General features: G+C 35.3%; 1 protein-coding gene across 22 annotated transcripts in view; it reads left to right on the top strand.

The window, feature by feature from the left end:
- LOC136031098 (putative ATP-dependent RNA helicase Pl10) overlaps positions 1–19,232 on the top strand; it is a 75,554-nt gene that overhangs the window by 42,081 nt on the left and 14,241 nt on the right. For 13 of the 22 annotated variants that reach the window (XR_010618427.1, XR_010618428.1, XR_010618429.1 and 10 more), the window contains one exon: positions 1,226–1,437. The exons of 4 other annotated variants lie outside the window; for them this stretch is intronic. Coding sequence is in view for 6 of the 18 variants with exons in the window: in XM_065710396.1 (XP_065566468.1) it covers positions 1,226–1,423 (198 nt within the window). In the remaining 12 variants the exon portion in view is untranslated. Of the gene's footprint in view, positions 1–1,225; positions 1,476–3,790; positions 4,447–19,232 lie in introns of all 22 variants that reach the window. 5 more of the 22 variants (XM_065710387.1, XM_065710398.1, XM_065710385.1 and 2 more) reach the window with 3 other exon arrangements.

Here is a 19,232-nt window from a genome sequence, read left to right as displayed (position 1 = left end):
AGAATGTGACGAGTCTGAAACAAGAGTCTTAAACAAGAATGTCTCTCTCTAAAAGCTCGAATTTGTCAATAAACAAATTTAGTTTTGTTACTCCTACATAATTATGTCCACTGCTTTTATACCTCAAAGGGGGAGGGTCTTTAATATATGTCACCAGATGATTTATAAAAAATGTTAAGAAGGCTTGGAGGGAGAAACGAATTTTTGCAAATCAAGTGACCAATGACCAATATGACCAATCAAGTGAATATTTATAAATTCAAAAACTTTCCTTTTGCAATTAGAAAAAAAAGAAGATTTTTCCTCCATCATTAGAAATTCAACTATTATTTAGGCAAATAAAAGATCTAAAGCCGAACTGGTCAGCCATGATAGAACAGTGAAATGAAAATGACGAAACGGGTCTATGGCCAGTAAAGGAAAACGAAGGGAACAAAAAATTTGGGATCGGGATCTTGAAATCCCGTTCCTTAGTTTATATTCTTTGCTATGAGCGGCCAATGTTGTTTGTGGAATTATCTAAAGGCTTTTTATTTCCTCTTTTCAAGAGTTGGAGCTTAGGGGCGTAATTTCCTATGTGGCAGGGGGTAACCACCCCTCCAAGTACTAAATAGTACATTTATAACTTCGAAGACCGTTTAGACCATTTCGAAGTACATTTATGGTACCAAACGGCTTATTTTTTAGTTTTTATTGTCACTATCGCTTATTTGGGTAAATTGGCTCCAACTTTGCCCCCCCCCCCTACGATTCTGACGAAATTACGCCCCTGTTCCAGCTGTCTGTTGTATAATTATATGCCCAGTTGTGCACAGGTCCAAACTGTTAAGAGGAAGGAATTTTTCATATAGGCTGTTGCCTAAATTGAAAAACTACATCGTTTTTCGTGTCATCACATGTTTCTTCTAGGATTATTCACCCTTCACGACCTCGTCTCCAAAAAAAGCTCTGGTTTGTAAGTTTATATTAAATACTGTTAAAAAAGGAGCATCTTGACAATTTTAATAGTCTTAGTTTTACTTTTGATGAACTAATTGTTACAAAAATATAAATTTATAACTTTTAAGTACTTATTTAAGTAATTATTTCGAATTTAAGTACTAAGTTGCTCATGTGACTTATATTATTAATTTAGTTGTTAATTATTGTGACTTTTTTCCATTGCTTTTCTGTAAGTATAATTGATAAGTTAAATTATTAATCCTCCTTGTATTGGATTTTATAGGTAAAAGGCGAAGACCTTCCTAGTGGAATTGATTCTTTTGATCCTGCCAGATGGCGTTCAATAATATTAGCTAATATAAAGAAATCTGGATATACCCAACCTACACCTGTTCAGAAGTGGGCAATTCCAGTCATCATGAAGAAAGGGGACTTAATGGCATGCGCAGAGACCGGCTCTGGAAAAACCACAAGTTCATGAAACTATGTAATCAGGTAAATATGAAAGGGATTTGAATAACTGCGAAATTACGGTAATTTTATAGAATGTTAATTAATTTCTAATAATAATTATATAAAAATTGGAAAGAATAATAAGAAAGGGTACTATGTGGCTTTCCCCAGGCCAGCTCCTGAAAAGAACTGGTTGCTGAAAAACTGTTTCTTCGATAAATGTAAATGAATAATTACACTGATAAGGATAAATATTTAGACTAATAATTATTAATATTAATCGCATACAATAATTAAACGAAAAGGTAAAAATCAAAAAGGAAAACTTCATGGCTTGTGCCCAGGCTAAATCCAGAAAAAACTAGGTTGATAAACAAAGCTATTATGCAAGTTAATTTGAAAAGGAATTAGAATAACTTTATAATTATATAGAATTTTAATTATTAATGATAGTGCTTAAATAGAAGAGCGAATAACCAATAAGAAAGGGAACTTAATCGGTTGTACCCATATTGACTCGAGAAACAATACAAGCAGATTAAATTATTTCAGAAATTTAATAGAATAGGGATTACAGTAGATATAAAATTATCATAATTATATAGAATGTTAATTAGTTATTAACAATAATTTTTGCATAGAATGATTAAATGGCTAGTGCCCAGACTGGCTTTGAAAACCGTTCCAGCTTATAATTATGTGCTTGTGGCTAGGGCAGAGATATAATTTATATTAATTAAACACCAAACAACAAACGGAAAAAATAACCAACACGGAACTAACTGAACACTAAAAAAAAGGAAAGAAAAAAACCTTAAGTTATAAACAGGTAAATAAAAATACTAAAAAGAAAACGGGGGGGGGGGGGTCTAAATGAAGAGAGCACTAAAAGATTTTCTTGTAATGACCTTTTGCTGCTCGCTTGAATTCCGGATATTATTCAAATTCCGGATATCGAATGGTGGTAGATTCCAAATATTTGGTGCAAAAAATCTAATTAAAAAAGAGGCTCTTTTTGTTTAGGGTGCTTCTTGGACGGTGTCACAAGAATGTTGGGTGTTATAAGAATGCAGATATTGATTTATTGTGAACATATTTTGGAATGATGACGGAAGGAGGCTATTGAAATATTTAAAGCAAAAAGTTGCGATCTCAAAGTCTCGAGTCTTCGACACAATGATAAATAATTTATTGCGCAATATCAAAATAAATAATCGCAATATATAAAACTATAAATTAAAATGAGTGGTGAAATATTATGTGTAATAATCGGTGGTAGGATATCGCAATGCTTTTGTGATGAGAGAAGGCCATGTCTGAAGCCCATTAGAAGTTCCTGCCTTCTTGTTTCAAGCGTTGTTAAACCTGACAGAACAAGACATTTTTCATAAGGTAGCAGTGTATCCCCCAAAATCACTCGCAATGCACGCCTTTGTATTCCCTCAAGTTGGTTAGTTTGATCTTTGGAGGAACCAGCGTGCCAGACTGGGAAGGCATGTTTTAGAATTGGTCTCATGTGAGTTTTGTAATAAGTAAGCATTGCATCTTTGCTTAGATTAAAGCGGCGTAATTTTACCAAAGACCTTAGTAGAGGGATAATTTGGGAAACTAAATGATATATATATGGTCGTCCCATATCAATCAATGGTTAAAAATGACACCCAGAATTTTCATTTTCTGAACTATTAGTACACCCACTTCAGGTAAATCTATTACCCTGTGCTTTAAAAATGAAATCCTCATTATTTCTGATTTCGTTCTATTTATGGTGAGTTTTTTGGCTGAAAAGTCTCGCTCCAGTCTCGTTACCATATCCTTTGGGTCTTGGATTTCGTTCTACATCTGTAGTGCTATCATTTTTAAGTAGTCTGCGAACTTTGCGCGATCTTTGTGCCATGTAGCCATCATTTTGCAAAGTAACGAGAATAGCTTAGTTCCCTGAGGTATACCACATGTTTGGGTCGTTATATTTGACAGCTCGTTTTCATATTTGGTCTTCTGTTTTCGTTCAGATAGGAAACTTTCAACTATCTTGATTAAGAAAGAGTGAAAACCTTCCATGTGTTTTAATATTTCCTCATGGCTAGAGGTATCAAAAGCCTTCCTGACATCTACTTGTAGAAGTTCAACAAATGCCTTATTTTTTTCAAGGTGGGCTACCATTGTTTCAAAATTTTTTACAAGGTAGTGGCTTGTACTACACCCCTGTTGGAAGCCGTATTGTCGGGGGTCTATTATTTCGATGAGTCCTTGTAGTAGCCATTTGTATAGGAACGTTTTACAAACTTTTGATAATAATGGAGTTAAAGAAATTGGTCGTAGATCGCCCATTCAGGAATTTCCGCGAAGACCAAGTTACGTCGCTTTTCTTCCCGTAATTGCTTCTCCTTTTCAGCTAATAGAAGCGTTTCGATTGGGTTGATTGCGTAGGCTGCGGTTGGTATGCTTGCACCAAAACCGACTGCTCCATTTTGTGCCACATGGGAATACAGTGCTTGATCGCCAGAATTTGGAATTGATCGTCCCTGTTCATTTGGATTGACGGTTTTCGTGCGATCTGCCATTATCCTAACTTGTAGCTGCAGATGGGCTACATTCCGCTTGGAGCAGGATGAACATTCGTATCGAAACAAGATTGATTTTGGGCCATGAAGTGTCATCGAGAAGACAATATCAGGGTTTATTCCACGGCAGGAGGCATGCTCCCACTCACTACAGAAGAAGCAGCGAAATGATGTGCTAGCTTCAGTCTGGGTGTGACAATAACTATAAGGTTCGCTGCGCAATTGTATGGTAGGGTTTTCATGAACCAAAGGACTTTCACCGATGATTTAGGGTTCATTGTTGTCTGAAGACTGCGTTGAAGCAGTAGATACAGTAATGAAGCCTTGATTGTGCTGCCTTTGGCTGTTCGGATTTCCGACTGTCGCGGCTTTTGGTGTGTTTGTTACCTCTTTATATCGATGACATTGCCATTTCCCCAATAATTTTTCAGTAGCTTCTTTGCTGTAGTTGACAGATGCTCAGGAGAAATGGAACCACTTCGTGCAGGTACGGCATTGAATTCCGCCTTGAGCTCTTGTAACATTTTTCTTACATTTGGGACATGGATCACCAGCTATTTCTCAGAAAAATCGTGTATATTGTTGTTTCACTATTCAGCGCAATCAGTTCGCTTGCAAGCACAAGTCGCTACCTGTAGGAAAGGCTAATAAAAATCCAAGAATGTCTATTTCATGTGCGCGCGCCCAGCGCTCAATGAATACTCAAGTTATTGAAATCACCCTGGAACAAGGGAAGCGTAAGGACCCTCTCACCTATTCCCCGTAATATACGGGCAACTGAATACCGGTAGGTACAGTGCGGTGCTTCCGGAGGGTTCTTTCCTCTCTTCTGCTTGTTCTGAGAAAAAATCAGCACCTTAATTAATGGAGCAAAAAAGTACTATATGACTTTGGAAACATAGATGGCGGGCCAGTCTACTTGAGAAAAAAGATGCGCTAATGAAAATACCCAGAGAGAAAGACCTATTCTAGGGACTAGAGAAATTCTCTCAAATAAATTTAACTATAAATCTATCATTAGAGGGCACATAAACTATCATTAGCAATTTTGAATTGAAGGTTAATATTATCTGCATGTTGAACTGGAGATACAATTTGATTTGCTTTATTTTAGATGATTTGAGCTCTTTTATATTAAGAAATAAAATTGCTTGCCCATATGGAACACCCATAAGACAAATGAGGATGAAAAATATAATGATAAATCATTTTAATATTTTCTTAGGAAAACGGAATTTAAGGTAGCGGATGACTCCTAGGGACCTTGAAAGTTTGTTACCAACTAACTTTGCATGTTCTTTCCTTGAAACATTCTCATCAACTATAAAACACAAATATCTACAAGTTTTAATTCTTTCTATGGTACTATTACCTACTCCTAATTTTAGATCTGTTTCAATTGATATTATTCGAGAAAATACAATATAATTTGTCTTACTATAATTAAGTGTAAAATAATTCGAATCCGCCCATGACACAAATTCATTGAGAGCGGTTTCCATTTTTTTAAACAAAGAAGGTAGACTTTCAGATGCAGCAAACAAAAGTGTATCATCTGCAAATAGAATTATGTTAGCTTCAGTTAAATGATATTTTATTGGGTCAACATAAATAAGTCAAAACAGGGGTCCCAATATTAACTCTTGCGGAACTCCACACGTTATAAAATGGCTCTCAGATGTCACATTTGAATTATGCAGTACTTGCGCCCTAGTGCTTAAATACAATTCAAACCATTTAAAGCTACGTTATCTACCCCAATTGATTTAAGAATATACATCAACTTATTATGATCAATAGTATCGAATGCCTTTTTAATATCTAAAAATAATGCTGCAGGAATTAGGCCTTTATCAAATTTATCATTTACCCAATCAACTAACTTTAGGATGGCAAGATCCGTTGAAAATCCTTTCCGAAAACCGAACTGCGTTTCGCAAAATTTGTACTGCTCTTGAAGATAGTTATACATTTGTTTATGAACTACCTTCTCGGAAATTTTTGAAAAAAAGGCAGAATGGATATAGGTCGGTAATTGGTTGGGTCATTTTTCGACTTACCTTTGGCTAAGAAACTAAAAACGTGCCAAATTCTAGCCTAGTTTTCACCTTCCAACTTTAAATTGAGAAGATTCCTCAAAGACAGAAGGCTTTGTATGCAAATTCTCCCAGGAAACTAGTTCTCATCGAGAGCTATTGAAAATTTGTGATTTGTCTGTAAATTTAATTGAACAGACAGTGAATTTGTGGTAAAAAAGTTTCAATCAGGGCTGGTTACACCTTAGGAAACTCCTTAAGTGGCAAAATTGATCAAGTGACTGTTTTTAGTGGATTTTTGGGGTTTTCCAAGCAGGTAAACTAGAAATTTTAAGGGACTACTCTTTACTCATCTTTAAAAAGAAAAATTTTGATCAGCCTAATCGAAAAAATAGAATTCGTACTTTCTAATGATGTCAGTTTCATTAAAACTGAATATCTCTATCTTGGGTAGAAAACAAGAGAAGTTAAATGTTTTTTTCCCAAGATATCCGGGGATGTAGTTGTCGGATTCAGATATTCGTTTATTCGGATCTCTTATCAAAGCTCAACAAGTTATGGCAAGACTGTCCAATAAATCCCAAGTAGTTTCTCCAGACAAAAAAAAAGTTAACGGCGGACGAGATAGAAATCTCGTCCATCGGCCCATGTCCTTGTAAAAACGTTCCATACTCACTTTGTACTGATGTCCTCGGAGATGATTTTTATTGAACTGCACGATTCTCTGGGCTGGTACGTTATCATAGGCTCCATTGCAGAGCTTGTACATTTCAATAAGATCACCACGATGGAATTTATAGGCGAGGGTTGAGAGATATTAAGATATCCAATCTCCCTAAACAAAAATAAATTTAACAAATTAAACCAGTTTTCTAGTTGATAATGCTCGACAAATAATTTGTCGACTACCCAGAGCTATTAATAGTAGTGCTCGATACTCAGCGGTATCGGGTATCGATTGTCTTCAAAAGTTAATACTTTCGGTACACAAATATTACCCTTCTAGACTTAGAAATAATTTTAGGTTTTCTATTAGATTCTCAGGTTCTTCCGTGGGAGCCTTAAGTTCTTAGGATTTTTCTGGTATTTTCCTTAAAGAATATGAAATGTCTTTTAAGTAACAAAAGCTTTGGAGAGGTAGAACTCGGCTAGACCTCACTTGTTTCTGCTTTTGACCAAAGGGTGGTTACTTCATCTACCTGTGTCTCCAATTGTTGTCTAGGTGTATAGAATACTGTCCCTTCTAAGATGTGACTTTTTATCCCACTTCTTGTAAAATTGTTGATTGTTGCTAACTCTGATCTGACACCTATCATTGACTCAGCGTAAACGTAGAATTGATTCTGTCGTATGGATATGATACCTTTTTTGTTCGTCTTATTTCAGACCCTGTCTTTTCATGAGTAAAAAAACGTACCACTGGTCATTTTGACAAAATCACTTTCTTTTTAATAACTACATGTGTATACATTTGTATATATCTATGTTAGATTCCTTATACGTCGAAAGAAATACATTGATGTTATGAGCAACGTTTCCTAACGAAGTTCAAGAGTTGGCTACAGAATTTCTTAAAAATTATATCTTTGTTACTGTTGGTACAGTGGGTAGAGCATGTACGATCGTACTTCAAGAAGTTGTCGAGATTGATGCTAAGAGTCGAATCAATCGACTTCTCGAAATTTTGACAGAGAAAGGTGAATATTTTTGGGAGGAGTTCCAGGGTAAAAAAAAGGATGCTAGTAACCATGGCCGTGTCCAGGGGGTTACCAAGTTTGAATCCCCTCCCCAAAATTTTTGACCAACTCATAAAAAGGTAATAAAAATGCATAAAAAAGAATTCTGATGTGTTTTTTTTTTGTTTTTTTTTGTAAACCCCTCCGAACCAGCTGTAATATTCCTGCAATCTGTAGCAACAATTCAACGAAGTGGAATAAAATTGAATTTTCTAGAAGAAAATAAGGGAGAGAGAGAGGGACTTTTATTTTAAAAACGATTTTAACAGCGCGTGGCGCCGAATTAGCGCTTTACGTCAGGTATTACAGTCAGATAAAACTTGCCAAATAACAAAAAGGGAAAAACACAGACACACAGTGTCAGATAGACACTTGTCAGATTAAAACAACCGATCATCAACTAAAAACTGAGTCAATAGAACAAATTCACTGATTAATAATGTTTACAAAAGCAGGAATGAAGCTGTTGTTGTATCTCTCGTGGATTAGTGGGAGAGGTTCAAGGATGGGGACTTTCTTTGAGTTGGGTCTTTGAGGTCGGGATCTTAAAGGTTGAAAGGGCGGGCGAACAAATCTTGGAAACGGGGGTTTGTCATTGCTTTATTGCCAAACCGGGTACACAGGAGGGTTCTTCTCTCTGATAGGGTAGTGAGCTGGAAGTGCTTAAGAAGAAAGTGATACAGGAGTTTACCTTGACCATAGATAATTCGCAATGCTTGCTTCTGGACTGACCCTATTGAATAAGATTGGGAAGTAGTTAAACCAAAATGTCAAACCGGACAAGAATATTCAAGAACAGGGCGAATGAAACTAGATGGAATGCAGGACTAGAAAACTTGAAGAAAAATTTGAGCGTAGAAAGTGCCAAATTGGCTTGCTTTGTGGTGTTAGTAACGTGGACCTCCCACTTCAGATACCGAGTGATACCGAGGAATTTGCACTGCTGGACGAACATCTCCGTAGGGATTGGTTGCTTGAATGAAAGTGTACTCTTCAAGAAACTGATAGTCATGATATTTGAATTTTTGGCATTCACAGTCCTTCAAGAAAGGCTAATTGCCCTCCAGTTAATTTTGTCTTGTAAAACGAGTGTTAAAAGTTCCGATTTACAGTTGAATGAGCCCCCTTCAAAGCTTATACTACCATCCCTTCTATAAAAATCCTTGTATGCCCTGGGCTCCTGGGGGTAGTATTATCCCTGAAGTTTTTGTAATATGATCTTTTGTCTATTTTGAACAAAACTGGTACGTAAAAAATTTTACTGGAGGTATTTGGAATAAAGAGGGTTAGTGGGAGGGGGGTGTTGCCCTCGGATCACTTTTTACTCTTAAAAAGGGAACTAGAGCTTATAATTTCTAATCATTTGAGTCTCCTCCAAAGTTTATGCAGCCACCTCTTCCATAAAAAAAACCTTATATGCACCCAGGACATAACTTAAAGCACTAGCCCTTGGAATCTGGAGGGGGGTTGTTGACCCTGTAGTTTTTTTATCTGATGATTGAATTATTAAAAAAAAATGACTCAAAATTTGTATTTTATGGGCTAGGGGAAAAAGGGGGTGTGTGAGGGGGCTAGTGTTGCTCTCTGATCACTTTTGACTCTTGAAAAAGGGCAATAGAAATTTGGATTTACAATCCAATGTGAACCCATCAAAGTTTCTATGACCATCTCTTCCTTAAAAATCTTATAAGCCCCTGGGACATAATTTCCAGCATTTTCCCCGGATTCTTGGGGGCTGTGATACCCCTGGATTTTTTGTTATGTGATCTTTGGTCCAAAGCTCATACTACCATCCCTTCTATAAAAATCCTTGTATGCCCTGGGCTCATGGGGGTAGTATTATCCCTGAAGTTTTTGTAATATGATCTTTTGTCTATTTTGAACAAAACTGGTACGTAAAAAATTTGATTGGAGGTGTCGCCCTCGGATCACTTTTTACTCTTAAAAAGGGAACTAGAAGGTATAATTTCTAATCATTTGAGTCCCCTCCAAAGTTTATGCAGCCACCTCTTCCATAAAAAAAAACTTATATGCACCTAGGGTATAAATGGCCCAAATCTCTTGGTGTATAAATGCAAGTTCACTTGTATAAGAGTCGAGGCAAATTGTAGGAGGCCCTTGTAGGCTTTGAATTGGACTCTTATTTCCATTTATATTCATTGTCAAATTTTACAATATATTGTCTCACTCGCCGTGAATTAACACGTTAGACACTCAACAGGTTGACTCTAGTTCAGCATTGTGGAGTGATATGCATGAGAGGAAAATTTTCATCCAAGTCAACTTGTAGTCAACCTGCGATTGTTCCCCAGCGAGAACCTCCAACCGGTACGACTCTAGTTTGTCATTGTAAAAAGACACGTTTGCATGGAGCATAAATGGGAGACAGTAACAACGGCCATCCAAGGGGTAAAATTAACCTGGACAATTTGTCTTGGCTTTTTTCGTCAATTGGCCATGACTTCCGTTCAAAAATCAACGGATCTCGGTAAACCCTGTAGTTTTTTTATCTGATGATTGAATTAAAAAAAATGACTCAAAATTTGTATTTTATGGGCTAGGGGAAAAAAGTGTGGGAGGGGGCTAGTGTTGCTCTCTGATCACTTTTGACTCTTGAAAAATGGCAATAGAAATTCGGATTTACAATCCAATGTGCCCCCTTCAAAGTTCATATGACCATCTCTTCCTTAAAAGTCTTATAAGCCCCTGGGACATAATTTCCAATATTTGCCCCGGGTTCTTGGGGGCTGTGCTACCCCTGGATTTTTATTCTATTTTGAACAAAATGGCTATTTAAAAAATTTGACTGCATGAATTAGGGGAAAAGAGAGTTGGGATGGGGGGACTAGTTGTCATTAGATCCCTTTTGACTCTTAAAAATATAATTAGAACTTTCAATTTCTAATCATTTTAGTCCCCTCTGGTGTTTGTACAGCGACTTTTTCTATAAAAAAAAAAAAAAAACTTATATACCCTGTGTTTTTTTTTTTTTTTTACATTTTTTTTTACAAAATTTGATTGGATACATTTTGGGGAAAGAGTGTGGGGTAGGGGGGGGGGGGTAGATTTTCTCCTCATTACTTTTTACTCACAAGTACCTAGAACTTTAAATTTTCAATCAAATGAGCCATCATTGAAGGTCATACGACCACCCCTTACATAAAAATCTTATATTCTCCAGGACGTAGCTTAAAACTCTCGCCCCAGCTCTGGGTGTAGTGTTGACCTCAGCATTTTTGTTGTCTTGTGGTGAATGACAATGCCTGCTCCGAGGCCCAGGGTTGATATTGACCCCAGAGTTTTTGTTGTCTGATCTTTGAACTATTTTTAACAAAATGACTATCTAAAAATTTTCATTGGATGCAATTAGGGAAAAAGGGCGTGGGGGCAAGTTGCCCTTCAATCACTTTAAACTCTTAAATAGGGCACTAGAACTTCCAATTTCCAATCAGATGAGCCCCATCCAGTGTTTATACTACTTCTGTGATATGAATTGCCTCTGGAAAAAATAATAACAATGAAACATTGGAGTCTTATGGCTAATAGCCTTATGGAAGAATTTCTGATTGTTTAGTTCATCAGGGACTTTGAATGGGAAGGCTGGATCATGTTAGTGGTTGCCAAGAATACCAACATTTCTTTAGTTTTTGCAATATATTATTTCCTATTTTTCGGAATTGTGCCCACTCACTAATGCCTGTCCTGCTCCAAAATAAAATATTGAATGCGTGCGTGGCGAGGGTTATGTGTTTTTTATTAATATAAAAGCAATTTTGAAGAAAGATTGGGATATATCAAACAGTTCATGATAAAGAACTGTAAGTAAAGAGAGAAGTGGCTGAGTAGTAACCAAAATTAAGAATAGAGTTTTGATAACAATACATGCATCAAAAGAATTGAACTTTAATGCTGATTTAAAATATACATAGGTCTCTAAGTTTAATGTTACCCAGGAAAAGTTACATTCCTGAGAAAACTTTACTGATTTTTGAAAAAGGGGTAAATAGCTCCAAAACTTCAAAGGATCTTAATAAAAAATCTCATAATGAGATTCAGCATATCAGAGAACCCTATTGTAGAGATTTCGAGCTCCTATTCATAAAAATATGGAATTTTTGTATTTTTGACAGAAAAAAATTATAGGTGCGTGTTTACTTGTTGTTTTTATGTTTTGCTTCTTTCCCATGGATGTGCGTATTGATAGAGGGCTCACTTAGAAATACTCATTGGAAATACTAAGCTCTCATGTCCTTTTTAAGTAACCAAAAAGATTGGATGATAGCTAGCCTCCTTCAACTTCACCCCCCCCCCTTCTTTGAAATCGTCTGATCAAAACTTTATAGTCATTTTGTACAGCATAGTTAAAACGTCCAATAATTTCATTTGGTGATAAAACGAACCCCCACAGTTTCTGGGGAAAAGGCTGTAAGTTACAAAATTTAATTGTTTATGTATAGTATTTATTATTTGGAAGTATATAGACATTTTTGTGGGGGACATTGGGAATTTTCTGCCTGGGAAAATTTTATGGTGATAATTTCCTAGGGGTGAGCTTTCCGGGGAAAATGTTTACACTGGGGAAATTACGAGCATTCCTCCACGAAATTATTTTTTCACTTTGCCTTTGCTGACTAAATTTAACGTATGGATATTTTCCAGGGGAGATTTTAAGCGTGATTGGAATTATCTGGAGGATTTTTCTATGAGATGGGGGGGGGATCTAACATGGTAGAAATTCTCCATATGAGAGTTTTCCATGGGAACAACTTTCCACTGTGATTGGGAGATTTTCTTGAATATTCTTAAAGGGGGTTTTCTGACAAAGATTTATAAAAATATTTAAACCCAGATATCACTTAAGAAAATTTAGAGGGCTACCTCATTGCCAGATAATGGCAACATTCTTAGAAAAGGATAGGAGGGAGGACTGGCCTCTTCCCTGATCCTAAATGTGGGTGCCCATGTTTGAGTTAGCTAATAATGAAATAATTTTTTTTCAAGACCTATTCATATATTTAGTTAGTTTTAGCTAGCTTCCAGGTCCCCCTCACTTACTTTGAAGTGAGTATTATCTGCTCAGCCGACAGGGGTGTCATGAAGAGGCTATCTTCACTCATTGTCGCCTGGTTTTGCTAAAATTATCTTTTTTCTGTGCCAAAAACGAATTGGGGAAGATGTTCTCTTTCTCTATACATCCAAATTTACGACAAAGAGAACATCTTCAAGAATGACAAACATAGTATAAAAAAAAACACTACCAAGAATCTAAAAACTAGCTTAAGCAATAATCAATTTTGATATCCATAAAAAATCAAATTTTTCAAGCTAATATAAAAAAAATATTAAACAAATAATTTAGTATCTGTCAGATCGAAAAATTATAACTTGTTCTAATGAATAAATGCACATTTGTCGTTGTAACATTCTCTTCCATACTTACAGCGTTTATTTATCAACTTTGCTCTTGCTGTTTTTTCTGGTCTCTGAACTTGTTTGTTTCTATTGAACTTTATCTGAGGTTGAGAACCTGGGCCACCAGTCCTCCCAGCATGTATTGCTCTATTTGGTTGGTAATTTCTTCTAAAATTGCTGCGATTGAATTTTTCATCATCAGCCAATTTTGATGACTTCTTGTAAAACTCTTTGCCAGGCTTTTCTCTAATATTGACAGGAGGTCCAAGTCTTTCATAAATACTAATTTGTTCTGTGATTTGGCCATGCTTTTCTTGAATACTTACATGAGGTCCAAGTCTTTCATAGATACTAATTTTCTTTGCAATTTGCTTGGCAATTTGTCCATTCTTGTCTCGAAGTCTTTCAAGCCTTTGTCTAAGGCTTTCGTATATGCTCAGTTCTTTCGGTTTGGCAATTTGGCCATCAGTCAATAATTCTCCTGCTGATAAATCTGCCTCTGATTTGCTTTGTTCTTGCTGTTTCGGCGTTTCTTGGGTAGTAGCAACCTGAGCAGTATTCTTTGGTGCAAAACCTGTGCCATTTACCAAAGAATACACTGTCTCTGCAAAAAGTTCACTTTTCATTCTCAATCTAAACATCTGTTTTTCTCGTCCTTCTTCGTTGTGGCTTCTAAATGTGTTGTCACCATTATAAATTCTGAAGGCTCTTTGCTTGAATATTTCATTTCGCATTTCCAGCATAAATTCTTCAAATGTAACATTTCCCATATTCTGATTCTTTTCTATAAAGTACTCTTCCTATGCTTTCTAAAAGGATAAATTCTTACAAGTTTTCACGTGTGTACAGCTCTAAAGTTATCTAGTAACTGATGCAAATTACAGATGAATCTCATTACCAGTTCTCGTGGCACCGCCTACTTTTGAAATTTTTCCAATTACTACGCAATAAGCGGAAATTCCCCAGCCATAGTGGCTGGCTGTACAACCGAATGGCTGTACAACCGAATCTCATTACGTCAGCAAATTCCTAGGGAATCTTTCGCCTGATTTTTAATTGTCATCTTTCAAAGTTTGGCTTAAGAAAATTTTTATTCAAAGGGCTATAAGTTTTCAGTTTAATATCATCATATGTGTTTCACAAATAATATTTAATTTTTATCAATGTATACATTTATGGGCTTTTAAGCTTGTAGACTTCAAATCTGAGACTACAATTTTAATATAACAGTATAATATAAAAATGAACGAAGTAGATTTTTCATAAAAATTGTTTTATCATCATTGAAGTTAGTTTTCCGGGATTTCTTAGGCTATTGATTATAAATGCGATAATAAATTTGGAATGTAAAAGTCAAAATATGCTACTGCTTTTTTGATGACTGCCCCCGGCCATTTTCTACTATTTTATTAATCTTAATAGTTAATATTGACAAGATATTAACACCTCTGTTGTTAATTTACAAAAATTACGCCTAACTAAAAACACATTCGATAGAAATTTGCAATTAAATCTTTGATATCAGTCTCTTAATGTTTTATTTTCTTTCTTTTTTTTTGTGCTTTAGGCTTCTTTTCTTTTTCTTCGTACTTTCAGCTTCAGACTTCGGCTATTTTGATTCTCTGTTTTTATGTTCGGTCACTTTTTAGTTTGATTTTATGCATATGTTTTCTCTGTTTTAAAAGCTTTTGTGGTATTGTTTCTTTCGGTATTTTTAAACCAACCTGTTGTAGCAAAGATGGTATTGCAAAGACCTTTGCTGAGGTGTCTGCGCTTGCTTCATTGGTTAGAAGTTTATCTTTCATTATTGTTGGGACTGTTTATTACAGCCAGTATTGTCTGAGAAATCACACATTTGGACAAAGTTCCAGCCTCCTATCGTCAATATCTCAAGATCCATATAATTTTCCTATCTATTAACTATTTTCGCCGTTATTCTTCGGTGCCTCGATTTATTTTTGCATTTTAACTATACAGTCTCCTTCCTTCAGAAATTAATAGTCCTGCATTTTAAAGCAACCTAAATCTGAATTTTGTTTTATTTTTTTTATTGTAATTTCAGAAATATATAACAATGTTTAGTTTTCAATAATTTTTAGCTATATATATTTTCTGGAACTGTTTCTTTAAAGCTGGACTATTAAAGAGTAGCATTGAATAACTTGTTTATGCTTCTGTCAAAATCATCAAATAAAAAAAAATATTCAAAGCAGGGACTATTTCGTTAGACCCGTAATTTCTCGCCACTTGTTGTTATAAAAACTTAACCGAAAGGAATCTTTTAAAGTCATTTTAACTAGAAATTCCATTTCTTGTGAATCATTTCACAAGAAACTGGTCAAGCATTCTCTTTATACCACACAATTAGCTTTGGCTTGGTTGGAAAATAGATTGTAGCTATATTTTATTTATGTATTTAGTTGGTATTTTGGTTTGGATAGGTTACATATTTAATATATGCTATTCTTTAAACCCCCCCCCCCCCCCCTAATTTGCAAATATATAGCCTAAAATGTTTACTAAACTATTATATTTTTCATATTTTGTTCGATTTCATTAGCATTAATCAAATTTCACTTCTCGATTGTTTATTATATAACTGATAAGTATTCTTTTGACCTTTATATGATCTGTATGCACGATTTCCATCCCTAGGGATGTATCACTATTTCTAGTGAGTGAACGAAAAAAATTAGGCCATGGGTAAATGTTGAAACAGACTGCATCTTGATGCCTATGCTTTGACATTTTTTTTTTTTTTTTTTTTTTTTTTTTTTTTTTTTTTTTTATTAGAGAGAGAGAGAGAAGTTTATTAATATTAAATAGAAGACAATAAAAAATACTATTAAAAATCGAATTACAATACACATAATTCCCCTCGAACGGCTACATGGCCAGGGTTACAAGGGGGATAAGAAAAAAAAATATTATACAAGCAATAAATTGCTTGTTTATTATATAACTGATAAGTATTCTTTGGACCTTTATATGATCTGTATGCACGATTTCCATCCCTAGGGATGTATCACTATTTCTAGTGATTTTAACGAAAAATGCACTATTTCTAGTGAGTGAACGGAAAAAATTAGGCCATGGGTAAATGTTGAAAAAGACTGCATCTTGATGCCTATGCTTTGACAATTTTTTTTTTTTTTTTTTTTTTTTTTTTTTTTTTAGAGAGAGAGAGAAGTTTATTAATATTAAATAGAAGACAATAAAAAATACAATTCAAAATCGAATTACAATACACATAATTCCCCTCGAAAGGCTCCATGGCTAGGGATACAAGGGGGATAAGAAAAAAAAATATTATACAAGCAATAAATTCAATATAGGCAATCACATATAGCAATTTACAGGCAACATATTTATGGGGATACAATATAAGCAACAACTAGAAGGAGAAAAAAAGAAAGAAAAATAAAACAAAAAAACATACAGAACATACCTGAGGCCTGGGAGCAAAGTGCAGAGAGGAAAACCACACACCACTAACAAAACACAGGGGCCATCAACTCCTCAGAAGAAAAAAAATTAATCTATTTGATTCTTTATTAAATGATCCTTAAGAATCCTTTTAAAAGTCCAAAACGAGTGGCATTTCTGCACTGAAGAAGGTAGTGAATTCCAGACCTGTTGACAAGCAATGTGGGGATTGAAATCTGATCGAACAATAGGGGTAGGCGGAATGTGGATATTATTTGAACAACGAAGGCTATATGGAGCTGAATCAGAAATAAACATAGGAGTTTTCCGAAGAGATTTTGGAAGATTGCCGTGAAGTTGATCAAAGACAAAAGAAGCACAAGAAATAATGTAAATAGACCGTAGACTTAAGAGCTGTGTTGGTGAAGAACGGTTGGTGTCCATAACCAGACACCGTGCTTTATTATACATGACGGAAAGTGACCGCAGCGTAGACGGAAAAGTAGACATCCATACAATGGGGCAATAAGAAACATATGACTGGACAAGACAGAAAAAAAAAAGTTTCAGAATAGATCCAGGAAATGTATATCTAAGTTTTCGAATGATACCCAAACTCCGTGAGACCTTAACCCTAATCATGGCTACATGGTTTCTGAATGAAAGGTTCTCATCAAGCAGGATACCACGTGCCAATAAAAACGTGCCAAATTCTAGCCTAGTTTTCACCTTCCAACTTTAAATTGAGAAGATTCCTCAAAGACAGAAGGCTTTGTATGCGAATTCTCCCAGGAAACTAGTTCTCATCGAGAGCTATTGAAAATTTGTGGTTTGTCTGTAAATTTAATTGAACAGACAGTGAATTTGTGGTAAAAAAGTTTCAATCAGGGCTGGTTACACCTTAGGAAACTCCTTAAGTGGCAAAATTGATCAAGTGACTGTTTTGAGTGGATTTTTGGGGTTTTCCAAGCAGGTAAACTAGAAATTTTAAGGGACTACTCTTTACTCATCTTTAAAAAGAAAAATTTTGATCAGCCTAATCGAAAAAATAGAATTCGTACTTTCTAATGATGTCAGTTTCATTAAAACTGAATATCTCTATCTTGGGTAGAAAACAAGAGAAGTTAAATGTTTTTTTCCCAAGATATCCGGGAATGTTGTTGTCGGATTCGGATATTCGTTTATTCGGATCTCTTATCAAAGCTCAACAAGTTATGGCAAGACTGTCCAATAAATCCCAAGTAGTTTCTCCAGAAAAAAAAAAAGTTAACGGCGGACGAGATAGAAATATCCCTTAAGATATCCAATCTCCCTAAACAAAAATAAATTTAACAAATTAAACCAGTTTTTTAGTTGATAATGCTCGACAAATAATTTGTCGACTACCCAGAGCTATTAATAGTAGTGCTCGATACTCAGCGGTATCGGGTATCGATTGTCTTCAACAGTTAATACTTTCGGTACACAAATATTAGCCTTCTAGACTTAGAAATAATTTTAGGTTTTCTATTAGATTCTCAGGTTCTTCCGTGGGAGCCTCAAGTTCTAAGGATTTTTCTGGTATTTTCTTTAAAGAATATGAAATGTCTTTTAAGTAAAAAAAAAGCTTTGGAGAGGTAGAACTCGGCTAGACCTCGCTTGTTTCTGCTTTTGACCAAAGGGTGGTTACTTCATTTACATGTTTTTCCAATTGTTGTCTAGGTGTATAGAATACTGTCCCTTCTAAGATGTGACTTTTTATCCCACTTCTTGTTAAAATTGTGGATTGTTGCTAACTCTGATCTGACACCTATCATTGACTCAGCTTAAACGTAGAACTGATTCTGTCGTATGGATATGATGCCTTTTTTGTTCGTTTTATTTCAGACCCTGTCTTTTCATGAGTAAAAAAACGTACCACTGGTCATTTTGACAAAATCACTTTCTTTTTAATAACTACATGTGTATACATTTGTATATATCTATGTTGGATTTCCTTATACGTCGAAAGAAATACATTGATGTTCTCAGCAACGTTTCCTAACGAAGTTCAAGAGTTGGCTACAGAATTTCTTAAAAATTATATCTTTGTTACTGTTGTTACAGTGGGTAGAGCATGTACGATCGTACTTCAAGAAGTTGTCGAGATTGATGCTAAGAGTCGAATCAATCGACTTCTCGAAATTTTGACAGAAAAAGGTGAAAATTTTTGGGAGGAGTTCCTGGGTAAAAAAGGATGCTAGTAATCATGGCCGTGTTCAGGGGTTTACCAAGTTTGAATCCCCTCCCCGAAATTTTTGACCGACTCATAAAAAGGTAATAAAAATGCATAAAAAAAAATTCTGTTGCGTTTTTTTTGTAAACCCCTCCGAACCAGCTGTAATATTCCTGCAATCTGTAGCAACAATTCAACGAAGTGGAATAAAATTGAATTTTTTAGAAGAAAATGAGGGGGAGAGAGAGGGACTTTTACTTTAAAAACTGATTTTCACAGCGCGTCAGGTATTACAGTCAGATAAAACTTACCAAATAAAAAAAAGGGAAAAACACAGACACACAGTGTCAGATAGACACTTGTCAGATTAAAACAACCGATCATCAACTAAAAACTGAGTCAATACAACAAATTCACTGATTAATAATGTTTACAAAAGCAGGAATGAAGCTGTTCCTGTATCTCTCGT

The sequence above is a fragment of the Artemia franciscana genome, chromosome 9 (assembly GCF_032884065.1).
Source record: "Artemia franciscana chromosome 9, ASM3288406v1, whole genome shotgun sequence".
In the NCBI taxonomy this organism is placed as follows: Eukaryota; Metazoa; Arthropoda; class Branchiopoda; order Anostraca; family Artemiidae; genus Artemia; species Artemia franciscana.
This window is presented reverse-complemented; position numbering and strand designations above follow the sequence as displayed.